The sequence below is a fragment of the Leopardus geoffroyi genome, chromosome B4 (genome assembly GCF_018350155.1).
Source record: "Leopardus geoffroyi isolate Oge1 chromosome B4, O.geoffroyi_Oge1_pat1.0, whole genome shotgun sequence".
In the NCBI taxonomy this organism is placed as follows: Eukaryota; Metazoa; Chordata; class Mammalia; order Carnivora; family Felidae; genus Leopardus; species Leopardus geoffroyi.
This window is the reverse complement of record NC_059341.1, coordinates 64,435,835-64,455,677: the sequence shown is the minus strand read 5'-3', so window position 1 is coordinate 64,455,677 and position 19,843 is coordinate 64,435,835. Positions and strand designations below refer to the sequence as shown.

Here is a 19,843-nt window from a genome sequence, read left to right as displayed (position 1 = left end):
ACCATATTAAAACTGCTGCTAGCACTCTCAACAATAGCCAAATTATGGAAAGAGCCTAAATGTCCATCAACTGATGAATGGATAAAGAAATTGTGGTTTATATACACAATGGAATACTACGTGGCAATGAGAAAAAATGAAATATGGCCTTTTGTAGCAACGTGGATGGAACTGGAGAGTGTGATGCTAAGTGAAATAAGCCATACAGAGAAAGACAGATACCATATGGTTTCACTCTTATGTGGATCCTGAGAATCTTAACAGGAACCCATGGGGGAGGGGGAGGAAAAAAGAAAAAAAAAAAAAAAAAAAAGAGGTTAGAGTGGGAGAGAGCCAAAGCATAAGAGACTGTTAAAAACTGAGAACAAACTGAGGGTTGATGGGGGGTGGGAGGGAGGAGAGGGTGGGTGATGGGTATTGAGGAGGGCACCTTTTGGGATGAGCACTGGGTGTTGTATGGAAACCAATTTGACAATAAATTTCATATATTAAAAAAAATAATAATAAAACTGCTGCTATACATTATGAATAACTGAGAACATCTAAACGTCCAATAATATAGATTGGTTAAATCATAATGAATTCATATAATAGTTATCGATTAAAAATCATGCTTTATAATAATATTGTATGATGTGGAACTGTTTACCCACCAGTCAAATTGTCCTAGTAACTGCTCCTTCCCCTAACCATTTATATTGCAGCTTTCCAAGGTGCTTTACCTCACCTATAGGTTTTCTTTAATCCTGCTGACTCCTTTGTAAATAGTTGTTTTGTTAAACCCTGTTCAAGCACACCACTTTAGCATGTCTGTTTCCCATCAGGACCCTGGGCAAGTTCATACACAGACTAATGGTGAAATTATACCATTACTCTCTGGTTGGTGAAATTAAGATGAAATTACAGAGAAAATAATGAATACCCATTTTTAAAAAGTATTACTATGACATGTGCACTGCAGCTAATAAATGAAGGTTACCATTAATTAAATGTTTTTAGTTGTATGCTATTCTTTGTATATCATGCCCTTTAATCTTTTAAATACCCCTATGAGATATAATAGCTATTATCACCCCTCGTTTATATTGAGGACATATTAAATATTTCTGATTATTGTGAGTTAATATATTATCATTGTTTTCTTTTGTAGATCATTCACGAGAAGTCCTGGAGCAATTAGTAGGCCCAAACAAACTAAAGCAAGTGACTTGGACTGTTTATTGATGCTTATCGAAGCTTATCAAAGCAATGATCTTCATACTACATTCCCAGGAAACAATGGTTTTTGAGATTGGCTTTCCAATAATGTGGTTTTTGCTTTGAAGTTAACCAGACTCTTAAACATTTTAATAGTGGTATTATTCTATGTTTGTTTGAGGAGTCATTGTTTTTGACATGGTAAGCCTAGCATGCCCTCTGATGTATTCGGGGTGGGGGTAGGGGGAGTATTGTGTTTGTTTCTTAAATAACAAAGTTTTAAATTACCAGTTTTCCCTGGAGATTTCCTTCTCCTACTTACATATTTGAGCCATTATAAGAGAAATTTTACCAATATGAATAACCATTAGAATTCTAAGCATCTCTAAAGGCATAATTACCTTCCTAACTATTTTCTGGCCCCTACCTTCCTGAAGTATTTAAGTGGTCATTGGCTAAAAGGAAAGCTGAACATCAGGCCTTTAAATCTTCCCAGAATTCAATATTTCAATAAAACAAAGAAATATAATAGTTTAATGCCATAAACCCATGACATCATACACCTCAGCCATTCAGCATATGAATGTTACTGAGGCCCTTGCCCAGCCACTTACTTTTTATGGCTACTTTTTCCAAATACGTGCTATGCATCTATGAAATTTCTTCCTTAAAAACTGCATTCAGGAATGTGTAAGAATGAGTAGCTACAAAATATTATAGAGGCTGTTTCTAAAGCTCTGTTGGTTTCACATTGTGAAACAAATAGCACAGGTCTTAGTTTTCAAATGTATTGCTCTTTTATTATCACACGTATACAGTGAAATATACAGTGTTTAAACTACCCCCAAATTCAGAATATTCCCTGTGCCATGAGCCTGTCTCAGTGGGACTTTCTTAAAGATTTTCTATTTTAACTCTGATGTAGTGCAAAAGAAGGGAAGTATAGCATAGGCAAAATTCTTCTACATGTTTAGGAGGGTTTACACAGTCAACTCTATTTCTTGACCTTACTATTAATTACTTTATAAATATGGTATGTTTATAGTATGGATATATATATTGCCCCTCAAAGGTGGTACATAGGTATATGTGTAAAATGGGTAAAGCCTGTTTTACCTGTGAATTTTCTTTTAAGTAGGTTCCACCAATGTGGGGCTTGAACTCATAATCCTAAAATTAAGACTCATCTCCTCTATGAACTGAGCCAGCCAGCTGCCCCTAAAGACAAATTCAATAAAATTTAATAGTAAATATCAAACAAAGTAGCTTTTTCCTCTCTTGGGGAAACAAGTTTTAAGATCTAAAGATCAGCTTTTTAGGGTCTGTAAAGGATTATCTTCCTAAAGCACTTTGCAGTTTAATATTCTTGACTTTTTATATTGCTGGTTGTATTAGCTATTTCTATTTAAAATTTCAGGACCCCATGCCTATCTATCTCTATCATCCTCACCTGTTACCTTGATCTCTATTTTTCTCCTTACCATCTATCACCATCTGACATCTTGTCTATTTTTTACTATCTGTCTCCCCACCCTAGAATATAAGCTTCACGAAGACAGAAAAAAATTTTTCCCGTTGCTGTATTCCCAGTACCTAGAACAGTATCTGGTACATAACAAGCACCCAATATTTGTTGAATCGATGGACACAGAAAAAAATAAAGGACAAAAATAAATAAATAAAAATAATCTCCGTACTTCCAGTTTCTGGTCTGATGTTATAAAGAGATTGGAAGTCATCACTCCTGTCCTCGAAAGATAAAAGCTGAACAAACTGAAAGTCATTAAGTGCTACAATACTGCTTGTACTATACGTGGACTTGGCCTAGTTATAAATATATACCACTAAAAAAAATTTTTTTTAGTATGTATAATTGATATCCTAAGGGAAGAGAGAGAATCATAGAAAATGCTCAATTAAAAGCAGAGAAGGCACAGGGCACCTGGGTGGCTCAGTCTGACTTAAGCGTCTGACTTCAGGTCAGGTCATTATCTTGCACTTTGTGAGTTTGAGCCCCACTTCACGCTCTGTGCTCACAGCTCAGAGCCTGGAGCCTGCTTCGGATTGTCTCCCTCTCTCTCTGCCCCTCCCCTGCTCTCTCTCTCTCTCTCTCTCTCTCAAAAATAAACATTAAAAAAAAATTTTTTTTTTTTTTAAAGCAGAGAAGGCAGGGGGCACCTGGGTGGCTCAGTCAGTTAAGCGCCCGGCTTTGGCTCAGGTCATGATCTCACAGTACATGAGTTCGAGCCCTGCATCAGGCTCTGTGCTGACAGCGCAAAGCCTGAAACCTGCTTCAGAGTCTGTGTTTCCCTCTCTCTGCCCTCCCCTGCTCACACTCTGTCTCTCGCTCCATCTCTCTCTCAAAAATAAACATTAAACAAAAAAAACTTTAAAGCAGAGAAGGCAGGACAAGAGTAGAACACCAAAAGTAAACCAGGAACTCGGGAACAAATAGGAAACAGTTACAAATATGGAAGATATTAATCCAACTATATCAATAACCACTTTAAAATTGAATGGTCCTTTTTTATTTTTTTTTTTTAATGTTTATTTATTTTTGGGGCACCTGGGTGGCTCGGTTAGGTGTCCAACTTCAGCTCAGGTCATGACCTCACAGCTCGTGCGTTTGAGCCCCGCATCCGGCTTTGCACTGACAGCTCAGAGGCTGGAGCCTGCTTCGGATTCTGTGTCTCCCTCTGTCTCTGTCCCTCCCCTGCTCATGCTCAGTCTCTCTCTCTCTCTCTCTTTCTCTCAAAAATAAACATTAAAAGACATTTAAAAAATTTAAAAATAAATGTTTATTTTTGAGAGAGAGCACAGGCAAGCAGGGGAGGGGCAGAAAGAGGGAAACACAGAATCTGAAGCAGGCTCCAGGCTCTGAGCTGTCAGCACAGAGCCCGATGCGGGGCTTGAACCCATGAACCGTGAAATCATGACCTGAGCCGAAGTTGGACATTTAACTGACTGAGCCACCCAGGCGCTCCCTGAATGGTCCTTTTTAAAAAAAAAAAAAAGGATTTTTTTAAGTAATATCTACACTCAACGTGGGGTGAGATCAAGAGTCCCATGCCCAACTAATTGAGCCAGCCAGGCACCACTAAATGTGAATAGTCTTAATACAAACCTGTTTGTTAAACTATGAAGTCATTCACAGCTCACCATTATATACATGGGAGATTTTAAAATAAGTAACATTTGGATCCCTCAACGACCTTCTTGTGCTCTCCAAATAAATCATCAAGAGAGGATAATAGAAGCAGGGTTCGTAGATATTTAAGCTTAAATCTTCTCTTTGTCTCAGGTTAATTTCCACAGTGCTCCAGAGTGTAATTTTCTCCAATTTTCTCTTTCTTATCTTGCTAAGAAGGGCAATAACCAGCAGAATACTCTGAATCTTCAAAGGATATGTCAACAAAACTCTTTCCTCTCAAATATCATCCAATGCCATTGTAGCCTGTAATTTCTATTAATTTTAACCAAGGCTGAATAAAAATTTACAGTTGATAATGTTTGAGACCCAGTAAACCAGCAGGAATTAGATGCACAAAAGTTGTTTCAGTAGGCTGGAATAAATTCTGACTTCCAAGTTCAAGAATCCCAAGTTCCTCTGCAGCCCCAGCTCCAAAATTCCCATCTAATTATCCTATTTTCCTATCTAAGCAACAACTTGTCCTTTACTGCTTTCTGCACATTTCTGCCGTATGACTATAACTGATCACATCTCCTTGGTACCCTAATCCCAGTGGCATGCATGTATTATTAGAAAGCTTACATATAATGCGTATGTTATAAACAATTCCTAAGCAGTGTATAAGAACATGAGAGCACATTAGAAAGGCTGCATCTTCTACTTCACTTGTAACATATATGATGCTGGTGTTTAGTTTTAAATTAGAAAATAGAAAATATAGTACATAGGGGCACCTGGGAGGCTCAGTAGGTTGAGCGTCTGATATCAGCTCAGGTCATGATCTCATAGTTCATGAGTTCAAGCCCCGCGTTGCCTTGCTGCTGTCAGGGTGGAGCCCGCTTCAGATTTTCTGTCCCCCTCTCTCTGCCCTTTCCCCACTCGTGCTCACTGTCTCAAAACTAAACATTAAAAAAAGTAAAAAAAAAAAAAAAGAAAATGTAGTACATATAATTAGTACAAAATTATAAGACCCAAAGGTAAAACCTAGGTCTCCCTCCCACCCCAGTCTACCAGCTGTCTGGTACCCTACCCCGAACGCAACCACTGTTACCAGTTACTTATTTATCTTTTCAGGGATAGTCTATGTATGTTGCAAGCAAATACGTATTTTATATGTGAACATATATGTAAGTACATATGTATATCTTTTCTATATAAATAGTGGTATACTGTACATATTCTTCTTTACATTCTCACTTATGTCATAGGGTTTTTTCTGACTTATCAGATCCTGACAACCTGGGACATGTAGTGGTAGCATAACCAATTTCTAGCTAACCTTAGCGAGATATAAAGAGGCATCATAAGGTGTCACAGTACAGAGTATGTAGGAAATTCTAGAATCTTTATTTTTATGCATGACTGTCCATTGAGGTCCTATTATATATTATGTACTTTATGCTTTCATTTAATATAATAGCCTTTGAGGTGAGGTTTACTAAGTTTTGGTACAATTTTATAGATGAGGAAATTAGAGCTCAGAGAGCTTAACTACCTGAAAATCCCAACTAGAAAGTGACAGAGTTGCCTGACTCCAAAGCCCGTGTACTCTGTACCATACTAACTGCATCTTTGATCTTTACAGGTAATTTTTTGGAAATACAGCATTCTTATATATTTTGTATTGTGTTTAATTCAAAGATATATCATATAGTTGTCCTCAACTACACGAACAGACTTTGCCACACTTTCTCATTTCTCTCCACTACTTAAATTACATGTTGCTACCATTTTGGTACTGTCTTTTATATTTCTATCCCTACAGCAGTAAAACTAGAAAATTGCAGGTAGAGATTTGTATATTTGGCATAATGCAGAACTACGTGACAACAGCTGACAAAACTTTAAGCCTTCACATTTTGGAAACAAGATTTGCCATTTAACAGGAACAGCATGCTCTAAACTGGCAGGTCTCTTACGAGTAAACCCAAACATAGCTATATTCATCTTAGAAGCACTTGGACAACTCAAGGCCGAAAATCCCATACGGTGCTTGTTGTCAATCCATTGTTTTCCTTCCTAGTAGGCTCTGGAAGTGAATATTCTACCACTTTGTGCAGCTGATGTTGAATGCTATGTCCACTGAACTGGGGTCGCCCAGGGTCACCAATCAGTACTCGAGTTCTGTGAGTCCAAAAGCAATTCTTCAGCCATTGATGAAGACTGTCTGCAAGGGCTTCATCATAAAACATGTCTCCAAGCACAACAAGGTCCCACTTATCTTGTTCCAAATCCAAAATGTTTTTGGTTAAAATTGGAAAAGGATTCAGTTGGTTCAATTCACAATTCAGTGTGATAGCCATTCCTGCAACTTTAAAAAGAACAAAATGCATTGGTATATGCTGGGCAGTTTTGATTCCCTATTGGTTCATTTAAGTGATTCAGAAAATCTCCTAACAATATTTTTTCCCTTTTGTTGTAAGTTGTTTTTTAGGTAAAGCAGTTTACACCAATAGAAACCATTTACTGCTTCAGATATATGAATGGATATCCTGAAAACAAAACAAAACAACACAAAACACCTAAAACTGTGGAGGTTTTAAGGAACATTTGCTGACCTAGAAACCAAGAGGTTTGGTTTGTTAGTCTAGGAGACAGGGAAACAAACCTTGAGCTTGAGCAATGTGGCAAGTTAGAACTGAGACCCCTGTATAAAACAGGATCTTCAAGAGCTAAATCCTCGGTAAAACTGAAAACTAAAAGAAACTCAGATGAAATTAAAACTTACCTGTCTCAACTTGGGTTTTAATGGACTAAAATCTCCCTTAAGAACCCAAGGCCTCTCCTCACTTCGGTTTGGGGTCAAATACACACAACCTACATATTTCAGGAAATTCGCAGCCCAGAAATTAACAGTGAGTGCTCCCAGGCTCCCAACTGGTATCGCCTTGGGATATCTGACAGACATAAATATAAATCCTGTTAAGAAAAATGTACTTAATTCAGGCCTCACAGGATCCTCACAGATAATATCAATATCCCACCGAACATAAGTTCACGATATCAGATTACAAAATACGCATGGAAATAAGCTATCACGTTGAGGCATCTATAGATATTTATCCTGAAAGAAAATAAAGTTGAGTTTTAAATATTTTTAAATATGAAATCCTTACTAGGGTCTATGTCATTGGCCAAGATCCTCGATGCCCCGCCCATCTTAGCAGCAATAGCTGTAGCTCCACATCCACTCCCAAGATCCAATACAGACCTTCCTCTGACAACATCAGGATTATCCAAAAGATACCTACATAGAAAGAAAGAAAAAAACACTATCTGAGATGGGAGGTCAGTAAGAAGTATAAAAGAAATGGCGGGGCGCCTGGGTGGCTTGGTCAGTTAAGCGTCCGACTTCGGCTCAGGTCATGATCTCACGGTCCAGGAGTTCCAGCCCCGCGTTGGGCTCTGTGCTGACAGCTCAGAGCCTGGAGCCTGTTTCAGATTCTGTGTCTCCCTCTCTCCCTGCTCCTCCCCTGTTCATGCTCTCTGTCTCAAAAATAAATAAACGTTAAAAAAAAAATTTTTTTTTTTAAATAATAAAAGAAAAAGCCTTTTTTTTTTTTTAAGCTCTACACCAACATGGGGCTTGAACTCATGACCCTAAGATGAAAAGTCACATGCTCTACTAACTGAGCCAGCCAAGCACCCACCAAAAATGTGTCGTTTTAAAGTACTGAGCACTTTACTAGGATCCAGAAACTGTTGAGCACCAAGAATATAAGCAGACAAAATACTGCTACAATCAGGACTCAGTAAGTGAGATCCGATATTCACAGTCTCCTCTTGATTGTTCATCCTAGAATGGTTTTACCTACTGCTAACATTATAATGACCTCTCTGATAAGGCACACAGTCCAGTTCAACTAAAGAATTTGGACCAGGGATAAATAGTTATCAAACAATGAAGATGGATGAGAAACCCTGAAATAATAATTATCAACTGACACTCGACCTTACTAGTGGAAAGTGAAGAACAGCAGGGACTATGGCAAAGTAGCGGTGTCCATGGCCAGGCTAAAGGGAGAGCTGCTACCCCATCTTCAGCTCCCTGTTGCCACACAAAATCCCATGTTATCACATAGTCCTGTTTTTCAAGTCAGAGTAGATTTTTACATGAAGTTTTCCAAGTTGTAAAATGTTAGCAACTAATTTTTTGTTTTAAGCTTACAAGGCCAAACAAAACACATCTGTGGGTGCACCGATGTGCAGCCTCTGATTCAGTCTGTTAAGGAATTTGTATTTGAAGTTGATAAACAATCACTTTAATAGACGTCATTTAAAATGTCAATATTTTTAAGGTAGGATGTAAGTGAAGAAAGCTTGAAAATTTGCCAACAACAACCAGAAAATCAGAATTGTTTATTAACACCTAGAAAGCTTTCCAATCTTCATTCTCTGAAAAGCCCTATATTTACATTTATTTAATTTACATTTAAAACTATAAGCAACATTAGTTCTGTTAGGCCATATGATACCTATGAATGAGAAGTCCTTATCCTTTTCATTTCAGAGCTCTAGAACCTCAAGGCATAAACAGGTTTAATCATTTACCAATCCAAGAGCAAAGACCAGATTGAAATGCTGCAAGGTCTTGCCTTTGTTTCAGCAGCTGTGTTTTAATAAAAAGCATAGTGTGAATGTGTGAGAAAATGTTCTAAAGAACACCTTTGTGCGTGCCTGGGTGGCTCAGTCGGTTAAGCCTCCGACTCTAGATTTTGGTTCCGGTCGTGATATTGAGGTTCATTTATGATCTTGAGGTTCGTGGGATGGAGCCCCAGGACTTGAGCTGACAGCACAGAGCCTGCTTGGGATTTTTTCTCTCCCTCTTTCTCTGCCCCTCTTCTGCTCGAATGTGCTCTCTCTCTCTAAAAATAAATAAATACACTTAAAAAAAAAAAAAAAAAAGAACACTTTTGCAGTCTGGGGAATTAGGAGACCTTAAAAAATGCAGATTCAGAGGCGCCTGTCTGGCTCAGTCAGTAGAGATGCAACCCTTGGTCTTGGGGACATGAGTTTAAGCCCCACAATGGGCATATGGCTTACTTTAAAAAAAAAAAAAATGCTGATTCAAGTCCAGAGTTCACTTGAGACGTCAATAAACCACTACAGAAGAGGGAACCTTTGTGGGGCCCACTCATATCTCTTGTTCTTTGAGAGATTAAGATGCAATGATGGAGGGAGTGTGAGGCTCGAGGAGCAATATTTATGAAATTAAACTAGGAAAGCTGAAGGACTGGGGCTTTAGTTTCCATCTAGGAACTCTGCACTGGCCATATATTATGAACCATGAACCTGAGAATAGTGTGAAATTTCCAGATCATTTATAGCTGGCAATGGTCTTGACAGCTGACCCTAGGGTTTCTCTTGTACAGAGAAGTGTATATGGGGAATTACCTTGATAAGCCTGAAGTAAACTGTTCCAAATTAAACAAACAAGAATTTAGGGATTTGCTCTGGTTTTTTGTGAGAAGGAGAATGCAGAAAAAAGGATCTGTAGAAAACAGAAAGGATCTGAATGGTCCTTAAAGGTTCCCATTTCAATTAGGGCAGTACCTAGACAGGGCTTGGCCTCCTGGCCAGTAGATTGCCCAGTAAGGATCGCTGTAGGGCCACAGGTCAGCTCTTTGCCACCAGAACTTGCATCTTGGTGTCAAAAGCCGCAACCGGATTTCAGGAGTGAGGCTGCCTCTGTTGGTGACTTCAGTGTTCCCTTCCAGGAAAGCTTTCATCTCAGGATCCAAAACGTTTCCAGTTCTTCTCCAGGGGCTGTGGCTCCAGGGAAACAAGGGAAGGCCATTGCTTCTCACAGCTTTCAGAAAGACACCAGAGTGGTTCACAGGAAATGGTGCAAATGTTCTCCCACCCAGGCTCAAAGCCATCAGTCCTTTTCCAAAACACAGGTTCTGTCAGTGATGCTGTTGACAAGAGCTGCTGCTCCTCATGAGGAAGGAAGGGTCTGGCTGCCACTGATCTCAACTGGAAATCTGTGCGTCTCTAAAAACAGAAATAAAGCTGAAAATTCCAAGGCTCACTGACACATCCAAATCCCATTACACAGTGAGAAAATATTACAGTGTAAGCTCTGTAGCAGATGATTCACAAGTGCAAGTCCATTTCAGATGGAAGTGTTGGTGCATCAATTTAGGAAAATACAACCTTTCAAAAAGGAAGCCTTTTCACAACAAAAGCCTTTTAATAATTTAGAACAACAAATATACACGCATTTGAATCTGAGAGAAATCCTTGGGAACATGCCTGTTACATAAAGTAAGGTTTACCTTTAAAGTGCTTTCACACATTGAATAAATCACTTACCTTTAAGCACGCACCCTGAACAAAATAAAAGTCTGCGGCTTCAGGAAGCTTAGATTCTAGTGGGTGAGGCAGAGTTATTACCAGGGCAAACACTGGTCTTGCTTTTATGAAGCCTTGCCAAGAGTTGTGGAGGTTAACAAACTATAACTGCCTATGGACAAAGACATATAAATCATACTGAGTACACTCTATTTCAATAAAAATTGTTGTAGCATAAAACATCAATGTAATCAAGATTCAGATGTTTTCCTTAAAAGAAAACTTTGTGGATTTAATTGTCACAAAAGAATATCAACTCCCAAATATCTTTCTGTAAATATCTCTGATGACTCATCTTTCCCAAGCCTGGGCCAAAAACGCTTGTTCCAACAGAAAAACACCTTGAATGAGAATAAGCAAGAGTAAGGAACAGCAGTTTAAACACGAACTATACACCCAGTTACTTGGGACCTCTGATCTGTTCTACATAAATGTTTTAAATAGTCATATATCCATCCACTCCAATATTTAGAGGAGGGGCCCCAAACTCAAACCCTTACTAGGGTCCAGACTCGTGATGAGTGATGCCAATGGTTGTAACAGAAAGACTGTAGCGAACTGGAGATGGTTTCTCAATAGTCCAAAGAGGCCAGCAAACTGGTCAGGGAAGAACACACTGCCAGATCTTCCCAAGATAATAACCCAGATATTTACACATAAACTCCCACTTGTAAATGCAAGCGATCAATTAAAATATCAAAACACAGGGCAGGCTAAAATACCTGTCAGGCCACTTGTGTGAACTCGGTACAGACTTCCAGCGGGTGTTAATCATCTCCGGGTCGTGCCCTCGGGATCCCAGGGTCTCTAACAGCCTGCCTTCTCACTGGACTCCTTCTATTAGAAGTATCGGGTCAGCCCTTGAATCGCACAAGCCTAAGCTTAAAAATACAGCAGAACAAACGTGAAACTGGTTTTGGTTTGGGACACCATGTCTTCTAGACCGACGTTTCCCCCTCCCACTCCAGCACCAATGAAGCATCTGTTATGAACACGCGACTTAACGTAGAGGACACTTGCCACCTGTACGCACTGTTAAGGAAAAAAGGGGAAGTTCAAAAGGGTAAGTCCCAAATGTGTGTGTGACCACGTTATTTCCCTCCAAGGAGAACAGGAGTCAGCCTTAAAGGGGCAGACACAGTCCTCTTCTTACCAGGCTGGGCTAACAGGGCCCAGGGAAGCTAAGCCCCCGGCCCCAGTGCGTCTTTTCCTGCGTTTTTTAGAAGCGCGCCTGGCGCTTGCGAGCCCCCGCGTGGAGGTTGACGCGCTGCTCCGGGTGGCAGAGGGCCCCGCCCTCCTTCCCAGCAGCCTCTCTCTCCCTTTTCCTACCTTTCTTAAAGGGACAGGGCTTCCGGAGGAGGTGGCGCTCCACCTCCCTGTGGAAACCGGGAACCGCCAAACTCTGATTTCTACAACATCCAGTCAAACTGGAGCATCTGCTTTGTGCCAGGCACGTGTTGGAGAGGAAACAGGTTTCTCTTCCTTTCCTCTACCCTTCAAAGCTTCTTCCAGCTGATCTTAGTCTTAAATTGACATTAAATACATTAACAGAAGAAGACCAAATTGAATTTTGTACCTATGGGGAATGCCAGGTACAGGAGAAATGAAAAGGCAGGAAGATAAAATGAGGATATATGTCATCCTGAACTGAGGAGAAGGGAGTTTGGGACTTCAAAGGGAAGGAAAGCAATTCACAGAAGATGAAAAGGAGTAAATGTTTGGTAAAGAAATGTTTGCTGCCCCATAGGAAACAATGGGACATAGAGAGGAATTTTAAGACTGCTAAATTCCTCCCTAATCACATCTAATTCATCTTATACTATAGTCATCTATGGTGATAGCTCTCTTCTGGAGCAGGTCCTCTTTTTAAATTCTTTTAGGCAGTTAGGGGAGGTCAGTTTCTTCCTGAGTCTTTTTTGTACCTTGATTGTTTTCAGCTCAGAAATAATCTGCAGGCCAAAGTGGCATACCTTGGGGCAATTCCTTCTGAGCCCCTTCACACACTTCTAGGCACCCTGCATAGAATGGTGAGCAAAATAGACACAGTATAAGCCTTTTATGACGCTTACCTTCAACTGAGATTAAATCATGATGTATGTCTTCCCTTTTACAATAATTTTCATAAATGTACAATGTAAATCTGTTTGCAACCTATATCACTCGAGTTCTGGACCCATATGTCCATCTTCCAACCTTCAACTAAATATAGTCCAAAATCAACTCACCATCCCTCCTGACAACAATTAAAACCTGCTCTGCTGTGCCAAAGGAAAGGAAAATTGACCCCAAATGAAAAAACAGACAAACCATGTTTCTGCGTCTTAGTTTGCAGTATCTGGCAGCCACCTTTCAAAATGAGAGCTCGTTGCTTCTGTTTTCCATTTCTGCCCTCAGTTTATGGGGTTTCCCATTTTCCCTGTAAACTGGAACTTCTAGGAACTACTAGAAGGGAATGAAACTGTTACTCCAGTTAACAAGCCCAGATGCATCCTTATCGTTTCCTTCTTGCATGAATAGCTTATTTTAAATTTTAAATAGCTTGCATGAATACTTATTTTAAATTGGTAGGCTACACACCTAGCATTTCTGAGTCATTCTGCCCTAGATTTCCTCTATAAAGCTAATGACTGTGAATAAAACTCTATTTATTAACTAGCTACTTTTTAAAAAATTAGCTGTTGATGTAAACCTTTGTTTTCTCAACTATAACTTCTTATTTCCACATGCTCTCCCATTCCCTCACTAGCAATAAACCTTAATACATGTTCAAGATCAATTTGTCAAAGAATTATTTTTAACTAGCTTCTGTGTTCTATCCCAGTGAATAGCATGAACGACCCAATTGTTGCCCAAGACACCAGGAAGAAGAAGCAAGCCTAATGTTGCTACAAAAGAGGATTTGTAGTAAAAATCTAAGTGCTCAAGGGGCGCGTGGGTGGCTCAGTCAGTTTAGCATCAGATTCTTGGTTTCAGCTCAGGTCACCATCTCCCGGTTTCAAGAGTTTGAGCTCTGCTTAGGGCTCTGCACTGACAGTGCCGAGGAAACTGCTTGGGATTCTCTCTCCTGTCTCTCTGCCCCTCCCCAACTCATGTTGTCCCTGTCTCTCTCAAAAATAAATCAATAAACTTTAAAGAGAAAATCTAAGTGCTCATCACTGAAGATGCATTTAGTAATGTGAAGCTACTTTAACCAACACTTGGAACTAGGTAAAGGGACTGCTCAATGTCCTTTCCCCACCTTAATATTTTTTTTAAATGTTTATTTATTTTTGAGAAGGTTAGCGCATGCGAGTGGGGGAGGGGAAGTGACAGGGAGACAGAGGATCCAAAGCTGGCTCCGTGCGACAGCAGAGAGCCTGATGTGGGGCTCCCAACTCATGAACCCTGAGATCATGACCTGAGCCGAAATCAAGAGCCGGTAGCTTAACCCACTTAGCTACCCAGCTGCCCCAGCCCACCTTAATAATTTTAAAATTGATCCACTTTCTATTCTGAGAAGTAGTCTCTCTCCAATCCTACCTTCCTCTCTTTCTCTATGATACAACTTAAATGTTTTTTCCTGGGCTATTGTATATTCTATAGTCCAGAAAAGGCCTTACGTTCCTATAAGATAAGATAGACCAGATAAGTCATGAAAAACAGACATGGATTTTTCTTTCTGTTGTTGCTTGGTGTTGATGTATTATTATTTCTTAGTTAAAAGAAAGAACTGTCTTGTTTTTATTAAAATTGACCCAAATGCTACCAAGCAGACTTGTCAAGTGTCTAATAACAATTGAGCTATCACTTAACTTTATGATTTTTACCTCTAAATATCTGCCTACATTTTTCTTTTTCTTCAGAGAGCCAGCTATCTGATAAGCAGACTCTCTTGCAAGTGCAAGTAAAAAATCTTGTTCTGTACTGAAATTTGTCTTCAAGGGTTTTTTAAGTCAGTTATACTTATTGGCTAAATGACCTCAGGTACATTAAAAACCTTCCTAATGAGGGGGACCAGGATATGACACCCCAAAATATGCTACTTCAGCATAAGAATTCTTTTGAGCTGAAGAGATTTGACTTCCTGAAACCCCTTATCTGCCCAAAGCAGAGCATCCCAAAAGAACTCAACTGTCATAAGCCCCTTCCTGGGAGCAACTAATCCTCTTACACTTGAGAAATCAATACCACGCCCAAACAGACATTGTCTCAAAATTATCTCCTACCTGTTCTCCTAAAGAACCACTGATGTTTCCAAAAAGTCATTCCTGTAAGTGCCCTCTCTACTCTTGCCCATCACCTACTGAGTTAGATGTAGGAGTGCCAAATTCTAACCACCCCCTTTGAGTTACTCATGAGTGAGTTCTGTATGTGTTGCATGTTTACGTTCTATTTTTTTTCCGTTCATTTATCTTCTCTCAGTTAAATATGAAGATCTCATAAGAGGTAGAGGAAAGCTTTCCCTCCCCTACACTAAGAATCAGTTTTCTCAGCTGTAAAATAGTGATGATGATAAAAATGAATTGGGAGGATTTAATGAAAAAAAGTAAAGTGCTTAGCACAGTTCTTGGCATATTGTAAATGCTTGATAAGTACACTGAAACTGATTATCGTTGGAAATGTGGAGATAGTGTTGGTAAGGCACAAGACTGGAGGCTGAAGATCAGGTTTTCAGTTAAGACTGAGAGGATCAGATTGAGTTTCAGAGCAATGTTTTAAGCTGCGGGTAGAGCATAGAGGCAGGACAGAGGACAAGGAGACCCCTATCAGAGGATGTAGTGGTAATCCAAGCAAGCAATAATGAGGACAGAACTAAGGCAGTTGTGCCAAGGATGGAAAGAATTGGACACATCTGAACAGATTCAGGAAAAAGTTCCTAGCAGGACTTGGAGGCTAGTTAAATATACTTGTGTAACCATAATGATGGAAAAACCTGAGGGCAAGAATATTGGTGTTTCTTTCTCAACTTGACCTGTCCATGCTCTTTAAACCATGCTATTTGATCATGTTCTCCCTTGCTTAAAATCCTCCCTGATTCCCCAGACCTTCCCTGTCAGAGTCCAGTTCCTGCTCACAGCTTCCCAGGGTCTTAGGGATCAGTCCCTATCTCTCTATCCCGCCTGGTTTCAAGACGCTCCTTCTCTCTCCTACAGTTTGCTCCCCTGCCTCTGGGCCTTGTCCTCTCACCCTAAGCCTTGATGAAGACAGCAAGCTAGGGCCACCCCCACATAGACAACCCATCCTCACTGTCTCTAACCGCCTCGTCATCCTTCAGAACTCAGCTCAGGGTCGAGGCCCTCTGAAACGCCTTCCCCAACACACATACACACTAATCTTGACATTTTCTTAGCTTCTTACGGGTCTATCCGACAGGAATATCATGCAGCACTGTCACTGCCTGGCTCCTCTACTAGACTGAGAGGCAGACCATCTCTTTCCTCTTTTATCTTTTGGCACGGTTAAGATATTCAATAAATTCTGCTACGTGAAAGAGAAAGCAAATAAATGAGTAAATTAACAAACATTACACATCGGTGTCTCATTTTTAAATTTTAACAGTTTTATTGAGGTATAATTAACATGCAATAAACTTTACATATTTCAAGTGTACAATTTGATGTTTGATGTATGTATACACTCATGAAACCATCACCAAAATCAAGATAGTGAACATATTCGGTGTCCCCGTGTTCTCTCCCCCCCCCCACCCCTCCCTGCCCACATCCCCTCCTCCATCCCCATGAAGCCACTGATCTGCTTTCTGTCACCATAGATTAATTTGTATTTTCTAGATTCTTATATGAAAGCAATCATACAGTATGTACTCTTTTTCATCTTTATTTTCACTCAACATGATTATTTTGAGATTCATCTATGTTGTTTGAGCATCTTTTCATATGCTTATTTGCCATCCATTCATCTTCTATTCAAATCATCTCATTTTATTTTTTAAATAGTTTTAAAGTTTATTTATTTATTTTGGCGGGGGGTGGGAGCAGAAAGAGAGGGAGAGAGAGACTCCCAAGTAGGCTCCGCACAGTCAGTACAGAGCCCAAGGTAAAGCTCCATCTCATGAACTGTGAGATCATGACCTGAGCCAAAACCAAGAGGTGGACGCTTAACTGATTGAGGCTTGTGGCTTATTTTAAATCGAAATTGTTGCATTGTTTTCTGTTCTTACACAATTCAGGTACACCAAAAATAGGGGCTTTCTATCTTCGTTTTTCCTCAGTGCCGGGAGAACAATAAAGCTAATGGAATTATATGGAATGATGAGAAAAACATAACTTCTTTTGCCACATTGGGAGAATATTGTTTATAAATATAACATAATTTTTAAAAATTTTTAAGTTTATTTATTTGAGAAATAGTGTGAGTGGGGGAGTGGGGAGAGAGAGAGAGAGAGAGAGAGAGAGAATCCCAAGCAAGCTCTGCACTGCCAGTATAGAGCCTGATGCAGGACTCAAACTCACGAAACTGAGATCATGACCTGAGCTGAAACCAAGAGTTGGACTCTTAACCTACTGAGCCACCCAGGTGTCCCAACATAACATAACTTTTAAGTGTTTATAAATACAAATTACAAATAAATTTGTAAATATATTTCTAATAAAATATTGACACTTCAGTTTTGTTCTAAAAACAGCCTCAAGATGCAAAGAACATAAATTGCACCCAAGGAGGGGTGCCTGGCTGGCTCAGTCTGTAGGGCATGTGACTCTTGATATCAGGGTCTTGAGTTCAAGCCCCACGTTGGGTGTAAAGCTTACTTGCAAAAAAAATTGCATGCAAGGAAGTGTGATTTGCCTCTGCCATCCCAGAATGTGCTTCTCCCCAGACGTTTGAAGTGTGAAGTTAGGGGGTTTCTAGAGCTTAAGCTTCCTTCTAGGTTCTCTCCACCAAACTATCCTCGCAACCATTGTGTAGGACCATGTCGGTGTGAATGTGTAGGTTTTTTCTTTTCAGTTCCTCATCTGAGGTTGCTGCTCCTTCAGGAGGCAAACTTACAAACCCAGGTCACTTAGTCACGCCTAAAAATCCTGACAGCTGGCCCTTTAAGACCAGTTTGCAATGAAAGGGATTGAGCTGTTACTGAAACACGCAGTCTTCTGCCAACTAAAGCTACGGTGCCATCTAGTGATAAGCAAGCTTAACATCAGCCAGGTGTGTCAGCTAAATGGTCAAAGAAAAACAAAAACCAACAAACCCTGCAACTGTGACATAGGCTTAATTCTGTGTAAAGAGCAGATTCTCACTCACAATGTTACCATACATTCATTCAGTTGTAAAATACGGCGGAAACACTTATCACCGATGATAGCTAAATCCTAAAGTTTAAGAAAGATTTGGTGTCACCCATGACACATTCTCTGCCTGCTTTCTCTCTCACTGCTCTCTTCTTCTCTCCTGCTTTCTCCTTCTCTCCCTCCCTCTCCCTCTCCATCCGTCTCCCTCTCTCCCTCTCCGTATCACCTCCCTCCCTCCCCCCCCCCCCTCTCTCTCTCTCTCACACACACACACACACTCCACAACTAATCCACCACCAAATCCTATAGACTCTACCTTCAAAAATATACCCAGAATCAGGGACACCTGGGTGCCTCAGCGGTTAAACCTCCAACTTTGGCTCAGGTCATGATCTTGTGAGTTCGTGAGTTCGAATTCTGTGACGGTCTCTGTGCTGACAGCTCAGAGCCTGGAGCCTGCTTCAGATTCTGTGCCTCCCTGTCCCTCTGCCCCTCCCCACTCACAACTCTTTGTCTCTCTGAAAAATAAATACACATTAAAAACTTTTTACATAAATAAACATTAAAAAATATATGCCCAGAATCTTACCACTTCTTACCACCGGCACTGCTTCTCTCTGGTACAAGTCACCATCACCTACCATCTGGATTATTGCACTAGCCCTCCTAACCTCTCCATTTCCACCCTTGCTCCTTGTGGTCTGTTCCCAATGGAAAAAGCCAGAGGGATCCTTTGAAAAGGAAGTCAGATCATGTGAATGCCCCCCTGTATGCCCTCCAGTAGCACTGCACCCACCGTGCCTTCCATCACACAAGCCTGGCCCCTTCTCTGACTTCCACTCCTATCATCTGCCCCCTTCAACACCTTTTCAAACATGCCAGACCCATCATCTTGCTGTTTTCAAATACACTTGCTGTTTCCGGCTTCAGGGTCCTTACACTTGCTATACCACAAATGGTCTTCCATTGGACCACGTGGAATGGTCTTCCCTCGGACCACGAGCACAACTAACCCCTCAGTTGCCAAATGCTTTTTCTGTATCAATTAAGATGACTGAGTGGTTTTCCCCCCTCATTCTGTTAATGTGGTGTATGACATCGATCAATTTTTGTATGTTGAAGCTTTCCAGCAATGACTACCTGCCCAGGAGAACATGCTCCTCACGAAGGACCTCCCGCACCCGTCCCCAGAAGAGGAGAAGAGAAAGCACAAGAAGGAGCGCCTGGCGCAGAGCCCCAGCTCCTACATCATGGACAGTGGTTTTGTGTGTGGGCTGCTCCACTGTCCTGTACCAACCCACAGGAGGAACAGCCAAGCTTACAGAAGGATGCTCCTTTAGTACCAAAATCACCCCGAATCATCATGCATGGAAACTATTCCAATAAACAGATTTTAGATTTAAAAAAAATTTTTTTTGTATGTTGAATCATCCTTGTATTGCAGGGGTAAATCGTGCCTAGTCATGGTGTATGTTCCTTTTACTATGCTGTCCAATTCAGTTCTCTAGTATTTTGTTGGAGATTTTGACCCCTCCTCTCTTTTAAGTCTGCTCAAATGCTACTATCTCCATAAGGTCTTACCAGTCTACTTAAAATTGCAATCCTTCCTAAATAAATAAATACATAAATCATAAAATAAAACAGTAATCCTTCCTTTCCCTGTTTTGCTTTTCTCCATAGGTATTCATCCCTTATTTTGCTTATTGAACTGAGGACAGGGACTTGCCATGAGGACAGGGATTTGTTTCCCTTTTCTCCCCCGCTGGTTGAGGCCTAATTCCATTCTCTGAAATGCACAAATCTTAAGCAAACAGTCTGATGAGAGATCTTTTTTTCTAAGATTTTACTTTTAAGTAATCTTCACAACTGACGTGGA

General features: G+C 40.4%; 2 protein-coding genes and 1 long non-coding RNA gene across 10 annotated transcripts in view; 2 read left to right on the top strand and 1 right to left on the bottom strand.

Moving 5' to 3' along the window:
* AMN1 (antagonist of mitotic exit network 1 homolog) overlaps nt 1-6,004 on the top strand; it is a 58,167-nt gene extending 52,163 nt beyond the window's left edge. The window contains exon 7 of one of the 2 annotated variants that reach the window (XM_045465372.1): nt 1,151-6,004. In XM_045465372.1, coding sequence (XP_045321328.1) covers nt 1,151-1,224 — 74 coding nt within the window. In that variant the 3' untranslated portion in view covers nt 1,225-6,004. The remainder of the gene's footprint in view (nt 1-1,150) is intronic. The other variant, XM_045465373.1, reaches the window with a different exon arrangement.
* Nucleotides 5,714-12,050, bottom strand: ETFBKMT (electron transfer flavoprotein subunit beta lysine methyltransferase). Of its 7 annotated transcripts, none has more exons than XM_045465365.1 (6): nt 11,747-12,050; nt 11,464-11,622; nt 10,703-10,853; nt 9,941-10,381; nt 7,504-7,634; nt 5,714-6,698 (listed from the first exon to the last, which is right to left on the bottom strand). In XM_045465365.1, exons 4-6 carry the CDS (start codon nt 10,264-10,266, stop codon nt 6,355-6,357), a joined length of 801 nt encoding a protein of 266 aa, XP_045321321.1. In that variant the 5' UTR covers nt 10,267-10,381; nt 10,703-10,853; nt 11,464-11,622; nt 11,747-12,050; the 3' UTR covers nt 5,714-6,354. The 7 variants fall into 7 exon arrangements, with proteins under 7 accessions (XP_045321321.1, XP_045321322.1, XP_045321320.1 ...); XM_045465366.1 differs by having other exon boundaries at nt 11,464-11,617; XM_045465364.1 differs by having other exon boundaries at nt 11,765-12,050.
* On the top strand, nt 11,686-19,367 carry LOC123591288. Its single transcript, XR_006709209.1, has 2 exons — nt 11,686-11,804; nt 19,090-19,367. It is a non-coding gene; the product is annotated as an uncharacterized LOC123591288 (long non-coding RNA).
* The last annotated feature ends 476 nt before the right edge of the window (nt 19,368-19,843 follow it).